The sequence below is a fragment of the Truncatella angustata genome (genome assembly GCF_020726525.1).
Source record: "Truncatella angustata strain MPI-SDFR-AT-0073 chromosome Unknown BKA67scaffold_3, whole genome shotgun sequence".
NCBI lineage: Eukaryota > Fungi > Ascomycota > Sordariomycetes > Amphisphaeriales > Sporocadaceae > Truncatella > Truncatella angustata.
In genome coordinates this window covers 839,538-852,710 of record NW_025763383.1, presented here as the reverse complement: position 1 = coordinate 852,710, position 13,173 = coordinate 839,538, and the positions used below count along the sequence as shown (strand labels likewise).

At 48.9% G+C, this 13,173-nt stretch overlaps 5 protein-coding genes across 5 annotated transcripts; 2 read left to right on the top strand and 3 right to left on the bottom strand.

Annotated features, from left to right (window-relative positions):
* Positions 1–642: 642 nt before the first annotated feature.
* BKA67DRAFT_228084 (mitochondrial NADH kinase) lies at positions 643–2,707 on the bottom strand. Its single transcript, XM_046095614.1, has one exon. It carries the CDS (start codon positions 2,299–2,301, stop codon positions 934–936), a length of 1,368 nt encoding a protein of 455 aa, XP_045959443.1. The 5' UTR covers positions 2,302–2,707; the 3' UTR covers positions 643–933.
* Positions 2,708–3,336: 629 nt separating this feature from the next.
* On the top strand, positions 3,337–4,510 carry BKA67DRAFT_657131 (oxidoreductase; the record flags this gene model as incomplete). The annotated part of the gene is made up of 2 exons (XM_046107064.1): positions 3,337–3,377; positions 3,433–4,510. The coding sequence occupies 2 exons, from the start codon at positions 3,337–3,339 to the stop codon at positions 4,508–4,510; spliced, it is 1,119 nt and encodes a 372-aa protein (XP_045959442.1).
* A 1,832-nt stretch (positions 4,511–6,342) lies between these two features.
* Positions 6,343–9,169, top strand: BKA67DRAFT_690006 (uncharacterized protein; the record flags this gene model as incomplete). Its single annotated transcript, XM_046109120.1, has 2 exons — positions 6,343–8,686; positions 8,739–9,169. The coding sequence occupies 2 exons, from the start codon at positions 6,343–6,345 to the stop codon at positions 9,167–9,169; spliced, it is 2,775 nt and encodes a 924-aa protein (XP_045959441.1).
* Positions 9,170–9,543: 374 nt separating this feature from the next.
* Positions 9,544–10,810, bottom strand: BKA67DRAFT_228075 (uncharacterized protein). The gene has a single exon (XM_046095613.1). The coding sequence runs from the start codon at positions 10,466–10,468 to the stop codon at positions 9,896–9,898; it is 573 nt and encodes a 190-aa protein (XP_045959440.1). The 5' UTR covers positions 10,469–10,810; the 3' UTR covers positions 9,544–9,895.
* Positions 10,811–11,300: 490 nt separating this feature from the next.
* On the bottom strand, positions 11,301–12,159 carry BKA67DRAFT_657128 (uncharacterized protein; the record flags this gene model as incomplete). Its single annotated transcript, XM_046107063.1, has 2 exons — positions 11,301–11,792; positions 11,935–12,159. The coding sequence occupies 2 exons, from the start codon at positions 12,157–12,159 to the stop codon at positions 11,301–11,303; spliced, it is 717 nt and encodes a 238-aa protein (XP_045959439.1).
* Between the last annotated feature and the right edge of the window lie 1,014 nt (positions 12,160–13,173).

Sequence of the window (13,173 nt, the reverse complement as noted above, 5' to 3'; positions counted from 1 at the left end):
TGTAACTCTGGTAAACCCAGCAGAGAAATTCACAAAGTTTGTGAGCTCCAGAGTGGATGCCCCCCTCGTCAAACTCCGCCCGAGGTTTAAGGGATCATGGTGATTAGCATTAAGTGTCATATTTTGCGGGGCCGCCAACTGAAGGTATTGGATGATCCCGCATGTATACAGTATCCAGTGAAACTCGTGGAACAAAGACATAGAATCGGAAGGCAAATTTGAGGGGAGAAGCACGATGCCGTAGCCCTCCGCCCAGGTCCCTTTGGGATGTGGTCCAAGAAAATCTAGGTGATGACTCAAGGTGCAAAACACTCTCAAAAAGGCGGAATCAGAAAATAAAAACCCTATGTTCGTAAATTCCGCACTCGTAGTTTCTGGGCTGTGTTCATTTCCGAGTTACTGTCCATCATTCCCAACAAAGGATGGAGCTGCAACAAAGCAAGTTTCATGAATCCCAAGCACTGAGCCCCAGGCCACAGCTACAACAACAGAGAGGAAAAAAGAAGAAAGAAAAAAAGTGAAGGGTCTTCGTACGATTTAAGAGCCTGCTCAGATATGAGCTTTTCAAGATAGGATGGCTCCGTTCATGTGCAAACCACGTTTGCTATTTGCTCTTTTACTTCGCCAGTACATGGAAATGTGTATCTTTTATGGCTGCTTGATGCTTTTAATCAATGCTACTCCTAAGTCGGAACCTAACCTCGACCAGAATCAACTGAAACATGACATGCAGAGCTCAAAGACTTCTAAGCAACTCTTAGATGAAACTGATTGTGAGAAGTTACACAAGTGGGTATCTTTAGTACTATGAAACATATTTGAATGACCCAACACCGTATAATGCTTGTAGGGAAACAAACTACCCAATTCCACGTTGTCCATCCAAGACCCTCCCAGCTTATATACACAATTCCGTATTCGTTGCTAATCCCCTCAACCCACGGGGTAATTGAATTTGAGCCTTTCATTGAGCCCTCCTACCCAGCCATCGTCATCATCTCCTTCATCACCCTGGCCGCTGCTTCTAACCACGCATGGTACTCCCCCAACCCAGGTCCCACTTGAAAAGTCCGGTGCAACAAGCTCACCGGTGACACGGATCTCCATACCAATAGTGACACCAGCTCTCCTCTTGCCGTCAATGCTGACCTCGAGCTCGCGACCACGATTCTTCTTGCTCACCTTCAGTACGACCTTCTTGTTCAATGGTAAGCATATATGACGGAAGCTCAAAGTTCGCGCGCAAATAGGGGTCAGAAGCATCGACTTGGTCAGGGGATGGATGATGGTTCCGCCGGCCGAGAGCGAGTATGCCGTTGATCCTGTCGGCGTACTGATGAGGAATCCATCGGCAACGGCCTCGGTGAAATACCGATTCCCGACGTACACATCAACGATGGCGAGATGGGGATTTGGACCACGATGGATGACCAGTTCATTGATGGCATGCACGTCAGGAGTGACTGGTTCCCCTGATTTCGATAGCTCTTTCGTTGCCGGAGGGACAGGGGGCAAAGGTTGGTCCAGAGTGGCGGTCGATGTGGGCATCAGATGCTCATTGATATTGACGCCGTTAGCGTCGTAAACTCCAACTTTGAGGCGATGCCGGAGCAGGATCTTGCTTGTTCGTGTGGCACCCATGTTTTTGCCTTTCATGCTTGCCCACGCATCGTTCTGGATCTCCTCGAGCTCGACTTGCCGCCCGTTCGCAACCTGAGTATGAGGCCCTTGCAGATCGCTCACTGCTACACGACTTCCACTCATATAGACCTCCCTCCACGCACGTTTATACTCTTCGAATTTCCATTCGCCCAGGAATCCCAAAGTGCCCATACTGAAGGACAAGATTGGAGGCACACTAGTGTGCAGACTGAACAGGCTCGCAGCTCGCAGGATGGTTCCATCACCTCCGAGGGTTGCGACCATGTCTATCTTGGGCGGAAAATATGTTGGGTGGGAAGTATAAATTGGGAACGGCAGTGACCCGTGAATTGTCGAAGCTATGCGGTGCTCAAATATGAAGTTGATTTTCGGGTATTCCGCGTTGATGTGCCTCACGAACTCGATGACTGAGGTTATGACGTTTGGCGCATGTAGCTTCGGCACAATCAAGACATTGCGAGGGGGCTCTGGCCATTCCAAGGCAAGCAACGATGAAGTCGGAGAGTTATTGAATCTCGGTAAGATACGGTTGGGTAGGTCCGAAACATCGCGAAGCTCGAGACGTCGCGCTGTCGCGGAGAAATGACGAATCAGACCTGGAACAAGTCCATATCCTAGCTTGGAGCGAATCGCAGCCATTATGCTGAAAGATAGCTAAGCGTGTGGTGCAAGCAATACCGCATGGTGGTGTCGCGAACTATTCGCGCACACGATACGATATGCGTCGCGGCCTTCGTTCTTCAATTTCAAACTGCTTTTTGATGAGTTCGTGACCGGCCCATATTGTGGCCAAGGGTTTCAGTGCATTGCGTAAAGATGCTTTGCGAGAGGAGTTGAGATCGTGATGCAGTAATCAGCGAACAGATGGAAAAAAAAGTCCCGATAACATAACCATGGGTGTCAGGGGGCCCACGCTACATGATGAACAACCAATCAAATCCATTGCAATTCCTCCAGATCTGCGGCTGAGCTGTCGTCAAAGCTTCTGAGCTTTATCATACTTGATTGTCGACATACCACATCGCTCAGACTCACCCACGTCTGTGTGTGCCAGAGCGCACCGTACACTCATCTGGTCTGCAGTCACTGGTTTGCAGTAGGCGATGACCTCTGCAGGCATTCCAAAAAATTGCCATGGGGTTGTCCTCAATCACACAGCTGCCCTGGAGATTGGACCACGGAAAATGACATCATGCCACCTGAGCAGAGCAAACTTTCCACCTGGGTCGTTCTCGCCTTCAACGGCCCTGTTTTCCAAGGACCCCCTTTTCACATCTCTGCTTGAGCTCGACTGTTTCCCGAGCCGTAAGCCAAGAAGGTAAGATCTCGCCGAACTTTACTGCCAGTAGACAACCTTATCAGTAAATCGCGTTACGAAATCAAGCACTTCAGCTTCGGGAGGACCTTCCCTGGAGCTCGTCATGGTGGGGTTGTTTGACCAACCCCAATGCCCCGCAGACCTCACGATGTGCCCGCTGAAGCGCCGGTGCGGAGTACTTATTAGCTTCGGCGAGAGAGTCATTTATGCTTATAAATAATAGCTATACAACTGTACATCACGTGCTATATAATTCACGGTGCTCAATCAAACTTGAAGCGAAGATTGATATTTGCGAAGGGTTGTCTGCACATTGACCAACTTGCCTGTCCATTGCCACTCTTCACACAACCAATATGGCTAGTAAAACGTTCAATGTCGGAGTTGTGGGATATGGGTAAGTACCGTGAATAGCTTTACCTACCGACATGAAAGCTGACTTTGGAGCGCAGAATGTCCGCCAAGGTCTTTCATATTCCCTTCGTGAAGGTGACACCTTTGTTGAAGCTTCACTCCATTCTTCAACGATCGCCCAAACCCACCGATTCAGCGCCTTCAGATTACCCAGATCTCAAGCATCACACTACCTACGATAGCTTTCTGGCGGATCCCGAGCTCGATCTAGTCGTCTTGTCCACCACACCCCCCACGCATTTCGAGCTTGCCAGTAAGGCCCTCAAAGCTGGCAAGCATGTTCTTTGCGAAAAGCCCTTCGTGCCGACTGCAGCTGAGGCAGACAAGTTAGTTGCTATTGCAAGAGACAACAAACGCGTGCTATGCGTCTACCAGAACCGTCGCTGGGACGCTGACTACGCAACTGTTAAGAAGTTGATTCAGGATGGGACTCTGGGAAGAATTGTAGAGTTTGAGACCCACTTCGACAGATATAGGGCTGAGAAGCCGACCAACTGGAAGGCTACTACCAAGATGAGTGAGGGCGGTGGTATGCTGTATGATCTTGGCACACACTTGATTGACCAGGTGTATGCCCTCTTTGGCAAGCCTGCCAGTGTTTTTGCCAAGTTTGTAAACACAAGAGATGGAGTTATTAAGGCACCGGAGGACGAGACCGATAGTGCGACAGTACAGCTATTTTACAACAACGGCCTAGTGGTGCTCGTGCGCATCGGTGTCCTGAGTGTTGAATCGCAACAGCCACGATTTTGGATTCGGGGAACCAAGGGAAGCTACCATAAGTTTAATTTGGACACTCAGGAGCCTGAATTGAAGGATTTCAATGCAGGAAAACCAAATAGCCGCTCGCCCCTGGACGAAAACTTTGGCGTCGAGCCGGCCGACTGGGCAGGCAAGCTTACAACGCTCGGCGAGGATGGAAAGACAAAGGAGCAGAGCTACCCGACAGTAAAGCCACCTACCTACAAAGAGTTCTATAGACTTCTGGCGGCGTCGATAGCTAGTGGCAAGGAGGAGGATGTTCCTGTCCCCGCAGCTCAGGCAAGCGAGGTCCTGAAGATCATCGAGGCTGTCAGGGAAAGCAACAAGACTGGAAGAGAAGTCCCTCTTAGCTAAATCTGCCAATGACCAACAGTGCGTGGCACGACATCAGACGAGAAGTGAAAGCAAAATTTGGATTTCCCAAAATATGTAGAGCATTTGCTGAGTGGGTATGTAGAGTGAGTATTCATCTCTGTCTCTACATTGGGCTTCAAGTGCATGTTTCTTTAGTCGGTGTCATCAAGCCGAATTCAATCCACTTGTCGTCTCGTTCGTATTCTCCTCAATATATTACTTTTCTGGCATGGCCCGCGTTTCTGGTGGCACTCCGTTCAGCATATCACCCGCTGTGAGCGTACCCCGCTTCGCACGAGGACCGAAGCTGCAAGTCTGGTTAAAAACCAAGAGCTGCACAGCACCGGTTTTAGGAGAAGTAACCTGTCCATCATTCACTGTACATATAACATCGTAGGATACAGTACCAGTCTTTACTTTCACATCGTATTTCTAATCCGATCAAGTTTCAAGAGCAAATCGTCACGAGTGCACAAGCACCTGTAGCTTTCAACCACACTGACCAAGGTCTAATAGTTGGCATGAATGGTAGGACAACCAAAACAACCCCACCTGACTCATGTAAATGCTGCTGAGCTGCCTGGGTGTCATGTAGCCATCTTCTACCCAATCCCAGCGACTTTCCAGTGGTACGACAGTCGCGTGGCTCGGGGATCACATTTAACAAGTGCACGCCCTGCTGTTGTGAGGTCGCAAGAGTTCGGACTTACCACGTGAATACCTTAGGCTAACCACCACCGTTGGTTGTCCGCCCATGGTAGCAAGACACATTCCAATTGGAAGTTGGGCTGCTCATTCATGAAATACCTGGGCTCACCCATACTTTCCAGCGGGGTTACAAAATCTTACTATTTTCTATCTCTTATCATTCCTATCGCTCAGATCTTTGGTATTATCAGCCATGCTTTAGGCAAGCCGTGCTGAGGTTAAGCGGGCCAACAATCGTGTATCTTGCCTCCTAGCCAGACGAGTTGGCACTCAATATATGCCTCAGGCTCTCAGGCTAAGGACAATCGTGATCCAGTCGATTGAAGGGAATCATTGCTCGTAATCTGGTCTCGGTATTCACCTAGGATTCGGCATTTCTTGCGGCTGGGCATTTGGAATCTGTTGGTTACAGCCCGTCAAAAGTTACACGAGTACAAAAAGATTGCCCATATTTCACATTGGTTGAAACACTACAGTATTTCTCACACAAACAAAACAACCTTAACAACTGCGATTCGCACATCAAGGTTTAGGTTAGGTGCCTGTTCTAGCTCCATTCTAGACTACTGTGACCTCTTCCTCAAAAGTCGGAGTACTGCGATTGCAATTACGTGGAAACGAACGCAGAAGGCTGACAACCTTCGTCGAGTCTATGCTTGCCTGGCCACGGATTCTGTTCACATCAAGTGGATAAACTCCTCAACTATTGAGAGTTACCGGCGATACTTTAACCACACTTTTTACTTCTACTTTCGCTCAAGGTACCTATGAAACATTCTCCTTCTCACCTCTTGACCCGACTCGATTTCGAAACACTATCATTATCAGTCTCAAACCAACTAGGCACATGATCAATATTCTTGATGCCGAGTTTGGTTATTCCATGCTCTCTCATTCATCCCACCACCTTATTCCATATGGATTCCAGTCCTGACACTAGATTTTGTTTTCTCCAACTGATTATTTTGTGCAATTGTTCAACCTTTGAAAAAGAAGCAAATACACAAGACAATCATCAAAAGACTCGACTGACGTGTCTCTCAGTTTCCACCAACGCATGGTGTATTCTCGACCGAGGGGAAAATACTGACGCATGCCTGAGTATTTCGTCGTTTTGCCTTGACATGCATTCATATAAGCCTTGCGGGCAACCGCTCGGTGTTGGCACCACACCACACAGACAACGCGAGGATATCGATACCACCAACGTATCGAACAACACCGGCAATACCCACATAAGTATTCTTGCACCTTTCACATTTGGGTCACCTCTCCCCTCGCCACAAACTCAAAGTTGCCTTCCGCCCTTCGTACCAGCAGCTTCGAGTGCTGCTGCCGCCTACAACACCTACGGCATAATGGCACCTACACCATCAAAACAGAAGCCGTCAGGAGCGATTTTAAACCCCACACCGCCATCCCATCACATGAAACCAACATCCTTGACAAACTGGTCTGATACTGTCAATATGGGCAACACAGACACTCCATACCCATCCCTCTCCTCGTCGTTCTCACCTCCGTCAACAGAAGAAACCGGAACTTTGTCTGTGCCTTTCTACTCCACGAATTTACCGAATGCATGTGAATATGACCCCGCGATCGATTTCGAGATAGATGAAGCCTTTATTGAGGACTACATCTACGAAACTGCACGCCAAGCGGAAGAGGATGCCGAATTCGCCAAACAGCTTCAGCAACAGTTCGACCATGAGGCCGCGCAAGCGCCTGAGCTTACCAGTGAATACCTGGGCCTTCCGGCTAACAGCAATGACCTTTTCCCAACAGCTTCCAATCAGATCCACTCGCCATCCGCTAGCTTTCACGATTCAACGAACCGCTCGAATGGAATGGACCTCGATCACTCAACCACCTCGGCCACCTACGTTTCTAACGAGGACGAAGGGGACGTGGCTAACATCCCAGCTGATGAAAAGATGAACCTAGAGCAACTGAGGCAATACACGACGTCCCTATCCATTCCATGCGCCGGCTGTGGTAAGAAACACTCGCTGCGTCCAGATGAGATACCGAAGATGACTCGCAAGTGGGTAGCCGCTCCTACAAATCGGATATTATGTGGTCTCCCGTGTCCTGGTAGTAGCTACTGCACGACGGTGACCTGCCCGGGTTGTAGGTCGGCGATTCGAACAGCCAATCCATGGGAAATCGTAAGCACGATAGGAGGTATGAGCTTTTCTCTGAATATTTGCTGCGAAGCTGGAAGAGAGTTCGCTGTCTGGGCTCTGGCGTGTGGATGGGATCAACCCGCACAAATATCGTTACGCGAAACCGTGACAAACAAGCTCAGACCACGCCGCCCCTTGGTCCCAGATCCCCGCGCTGTTCAAGATGCACTTAAAGACGCGGCCAATCGGCCCCGTACCCACAGAGCTTCAGCCACTGCTAAAGGTACCGGCTACGGAAGTGGCCACTATATTCCGTTCGCTAGACACAAAATCTCAAAACCTACCAATCGAAAGCCGGCAGATTCTAGGGAAGAGGTAACCCAAGAGGCGTATTTTCGATTAATGACAGCATTATTGCCAACACTTGAATCTCCGGAGCCGGGCATGATGGACTCAACGCCACCCATTCATCTCCATACCATGCTGGCCCGCAGTCCATTAATGGCCAAAGCTGCGACATTGTTGAGCAATGACTCCATTGAGGAAATATCGAAGCAAAGAAGCGTGTACGATGCTGTTTTAAATTTCGTCAATGTTCTTGGTAACCACTACGCAACTTCGGGTCTTGTGTATGAGGAACGGCATTTGTTTACAAAATGGGGCACCACGATCTCTGTCTCTTTCGATATTGCTGGGCGAGCAGGAAAGAAAACCACGGCCAAGGATACTGGCAAGCCTATGACCGAAATACTTTCACGTCTCGCAAAACAAGGCCGCACGATGCTTCAGCATGCTCGGCAGAACCCACAAGAATTTGAGAGCCAATCGGAGAAGGAAGAACTATCATGGGTCGAGAAGGCAGTCCAGATATCTGCGCTTCATGATATTAACTCTCGACAGCTTCAGCATGGCACTGATGTTATGGACATCGACGAAGGGAAAGGAAAGAATCCAATGATTACTGATTGGTTCAAGTTTCACCAGGATCATGCTGTGCAGGAACTTGATGATGAGCATATTTTGCGTAATCATTACTTCGCCAACCAGGCCATGGCCGTACAAGGCAAACCGCCGCCCAAGGGTAGAATGAAACGCCTTATTCGTGAGATATCTACGCTTAAGACCTCGCTACCCGAGGGCATCTTCATCCATCATGGGAGCTCGCGTCTGGACGTCATGAAGGTTCTCATCATTGGCCCGGAAGGCACACCTTACGAGTATGGTTTATTTGAGTTCGACTTGTTTTGTCCGCTTCAGTACCCCATAGTGGCACCGATGATGCATTTCAAGACCACAGGTGGTGGAAAGATTCGCTTCAATCCCAACTTGTATGAGGATGGTAAAGGTCAGTTGGAGCCATTGCGACTTGAATATCTCTGACACGTATACAGTCTGTCTCTCTCTGCTGGGCACCTGGCAAGGAGAGCCCTGGCAACCGGACAAATCTACGATTTTGCAACTGGTTGTGTCTATCCAATCAATGATCTTTTGCGAAAACCCTTACTACAACGAACCAGGATTCGAAATGCGTGCGAATGAAGACAGTAATACTAAGTACAGCAATGACAGACGGGTCTTCACTATCCAGTATGCCATTCACCCCTGGGTAAGAGCCGTCTCTGCAACGTTGCCAAATGAAGGACAGGCCAACGTACCGACCGAAGCTTGGACGGAACACGCTCGGACACATTTACAGTTGTCTGCCCATAAAATTGTTAAGAGTGCCACTGCGGCTTCCGAAAAGCACAAAAATCATGTTCAGCTCGAAGTTCAGACACGAACCATAGGCTCCGCTTTGCAGAAGCAGGGGTATCTGATCTAGGCACCTCAGATGAACGATCGTTCAGCGGCAGAAATGGCGAAACTTGCAGAACCTCGGCGTAAGCAATACAAAGTGCCCCCAGCACCACCCCCAAGTCCCGAATTGCAAGTGGAAAAGCTCATTCCCCTAACCCCCCCGAAGTCTGATTTTCGCGATGTGTTTTTGAAGAAGGTCCAACGGTTTATGAAGTGTACTGGACGCCTGTTTGCCACGCTTAACGAATAGGGAATAATTGTAGACAGCATTATTGCAGTATAAAGTGTTATTTAAATCCCCGGATACCAACTTGCTAGTGAAGGATCCTGGTTGTCCATCATTTCCAGTTCATCGTCGGTACGAGTTCGATGTTGTAGATTATCGTCTCCTTCAGCTAATCGTATTCTAGTTCCGATCCAGATACGCGAATTGGCTCAGAGCAAACCGTTATATTTGGAATAAATGCCTACTATATTCGGTCAATAGCCCTCGTTCTGTGACTTGTGGGCTCGATAAGAAATCTCCACTGCTGGCTGATTCAAAGATGGTTTCCTCATGTGACCTCCCAGGACACCCATCAGTTACAACGATATAGTCATTGATACGCCACCGAGCTAACAAAGTCCAATGGGATGTTTTAACATTTTTTGTCTTGTTTTCTACAATTTTAACAATGATCTGGGCCAGGCCCCCTATCTCTACTCGAATAACCCATGCGCCTAGAGCAGACCTTTTTCGTCCAGCACCGCTCTACGTGCAGCTGTCGCTGCCGGCTACGAAAGTTCCGTCCGAGTTCTCGCAGCCGCACTCGCCCGTCGAAGGGTCCTGGATGCAGTTGGTGCCGAAGCCCGACTCTGCGCCGCTGTCGTCCCAAAAGAACGTCCAGCAGTCTGAGTCCGAGTCCGTCATCTCGGCGCTGGTCGGGACCGTGCAGCTGTACGCGCTGCAGGTACCGTAAGGGGCGCCGTGGGACGAGTCGTACTGGTGGTCAGTCACGAAAACGGCAAAGGTCTGCGAGGAGGTACGCGTGTTGTGCGAGCACTCAGCGGCCTGGATGGCCTTGGAGATCTTGGAGGCTGTGTTGAGAGCATTAGCAGTTGCGGTTCTGATAGGCGCGGCAAAGTAGGATTCACCTGAGCAGTTGTAGGTTCCCGGACAGGTGTTGTTTGTGTTTGATGTTGCAGGGTCGAGAGTTCGCTTCTGAACGGCCGGAACAGCAGCAGCAGCAGCAGTCTCTCTCTGGAAGAGCGACATAGGCGACCACGCCGCTGTAAGGGTAGGCAGGATTGCGGCCGCGAGACCGAGGACTGTGGTGGACTTCATGGTGGCTTTGACTTTGGAAACTTGTTGTTGTTATTGATGATGTTATTGTTGTTGGAATAACTACCGAGACTATTCTCAATTCGACCAAGACGACTTTTCCTTCATTCTTATATGCCATACGTCCCATATGCATTTCCCCCTGGCTGACGAAACACCGCGGAGCGACGGACACTGCCTAGCGGATCGGAAAATAAATGTCAAACAAAGCTTATTATATTCCACGGATCGGTTCATCTCCACAATGCCTGATCTAGATTGATTCCAGACCTGGGCTTGGGTGTGACAGCGGCCCGCGCACGTCGCCCCGCAGCAAAGTATGGGGTCTCCTCATCAGAAAGACCGGGGCGTTATATAAGGGCAATGCAATCTGCCGCGCAATGAGTCGATTTGTGCGCCTCATTCCTGTGTACTGTTATTTGATGCCGTTCGTTGAGGCTCCTCATAGCACCGGCTAGAAATGCCGTTCGTTGTCCATGAACATGGGAATAATGCAGGTACCCACTTGATACCACTGCCGCTGTTTCTTTGCCGATTGACGAGCACTGCAGAACAGCATTCATCTCATGCAATCTTGGTATGGATACTCATTGTCAAGAGCTCCTGACTTCAGAGTGTTCTGATTTCGTAAAGTAAAGGGGGCAGAGGCTGTATGTGTTTCAAATACAAGTATAGTTATTAGGTCTTATTAGCTCGATGATGCTTCTCCACAAGACGGGAGTAGCCGATATTCATATAGGTAGAACAGCCCAGAACAACATATGACGTGGCTTGCGGGCATTTTGGTACTATTTATAGTAGTGAACTCAGTACAATATCTAGTGGCTGGCTGCTTCTACGAACTCGTGCACTCATGCTCTGCATTATCCGTGTAAAGATAGTCCTTCTCCAGAGTGATCGCAGCGTTCGTCCAGGTGATACCACCATCGGCTGTGGCAAACCCGTCACTGACCGCATTCGTAAGAGACAAGGTACTGCCGTAGTTCTTGTCCGCAGCGGAAAGCTGGACGGTGATGTTTGTCCACGAGTACGAGTCGAGCGTGCCGCACGACTGCAGATAGCACTCGTTGGCACCATAGAAGACGGCAGGTACCATGCCCTCGCTGTCAGTCTGCGTCGAGATCAACTTGCCGTCGGCATAGACGCTCTGGGTGACCGAGCCGTCGACCGTGATCTCGAAGTCGAGCTGCGCGCCCGCGGCAATCGGTTCGTAGGTCTGCCCGTTCTGTCCCTCGGGCGTGTACGTGCTTGCTGCAACACACCACTCCGTATTATCAGATGTGTCGCAGCCTGTTTGCTTTTGGCTCGGCGCCCAGTTTAGCAGGGGCTGTCTAAATGAGTAAGTTGTGTTAGCCATTGGTCTAACTAAATCTTTGTGGGAGTGGTAGCTCTTCGAGCGGGACGTTGTATGTAGCGGCTACATCTTCAAAGGTGTGCACATGTATTTAGACTATAATCATAGCGTATACTTGCACGAAATTTTCTTGCATCACGTCCTGGTTCGTTGGGTCGTCTTGCACGCCAATCCACAGCGCGAGCTCCTCGTTGCCACCGCTAGTGGCATAACCACATGGCGTCGAAGGTGGGATCAAAGAGTATGTAGCTTTGACAATATGCACGCCTGAGGCGGTGGGGCCGGTATAGAACATGTTGCCGAATTTATAAGAACCCGACCAATCAGCCGCTCTGGCCATAGTGGCGGCTGAAAGAAGGGCAGTTCTGCTTGCGACACGCATATTGTTGGGTTGCAAATGAGCGAATATGGTCAGATAAGGCGCTGTCGCTAACAGTGTAAAAAAAAGTAAATATAATAAACAATTAGTACGATATAGGGAAGGAGTATTGAGAGAGGGACTTGATATATATCACTCACAAACTCCTTATTGAAGCTAGTGTTTGAAAGATGCTGATAGAGGTAAGATGATAGAGATAAATAGTGGTTTGAGATATATTATTGAAGCCAATCAAAAGGAAACCCTGAAGTGTTGTGTCTAACGGCGTGGCTTGGCATTAACAATTTCCAATCCCCTGTGGCGAGACCCACTAAGTACATTATGATCGGCATTTGTGCAGGGCAATACGGAGTATTTATCTCAGTGACGGGCCGGCAACATCGTCTTTGACATGAAAACTGGAACATAAAGCATTGCATTGGCGTCAGGCCATGTCTACCCGCAGTTTGAACCTTCATCGAGCGTGGATTACTATGTAAGTAAAATCCTCCAAAGGTAGTATTCAACAATTTCCATTCAGTCAAATAGGGAGAATTGATTCTCCTAAAACTCCAAACCATTGCGCCGTAGTACTGGTCTGGTCGTTCGCTGTAGACATCGGTAAATGGTAGCACAAGTTTCGGCATACCAGGCAAATCAGGCAATTCAGAACCAATGGATGATACACAAGTAATGATTGCAGTTAGTTCTAGACAATTCGAACGAAAATGTAGATACTAAAGTGCAAGTTTTGCTTTATATCCCCCTCTAGAATTAGATAATCTCCTACGACCGGAGCCACAAATTTCCAGGTAAATTAGCCCTTCCTGAGAAAGTAGTCTGTGTTTACAACTTCATGGACTCTTACGCAGCCCATCACCTTCGCTTCCTTTGTTTCTTTCAAAGCAGCTAATCCTTCAAGTGTCGTTTTCTGAATGTTCTGGTCTCCTCAGCCACTTCTCTTGTATGCCTCACACCCTCTTCTATTTATCCGTC

What these genes read in the sequence shown, in the direction of transcription:
- BKA67DRAFT_228084 (XM_046095614.1), bottom strand. Translation starts at nt 2,301, where the DNA reads ATGGCTGCGATTCGCTCCAAGCTAGGATATGGACTTGTTCCAGGTCTG.
- BKA67DRAFT_228075 (XM_046095613.1), bottom strand. Translation starts at nt 10,468, where the DNA reads ATGAAGTCCACCACAGTCCTCGGTCTCGCGGCCGCAATCCTGCCTACC.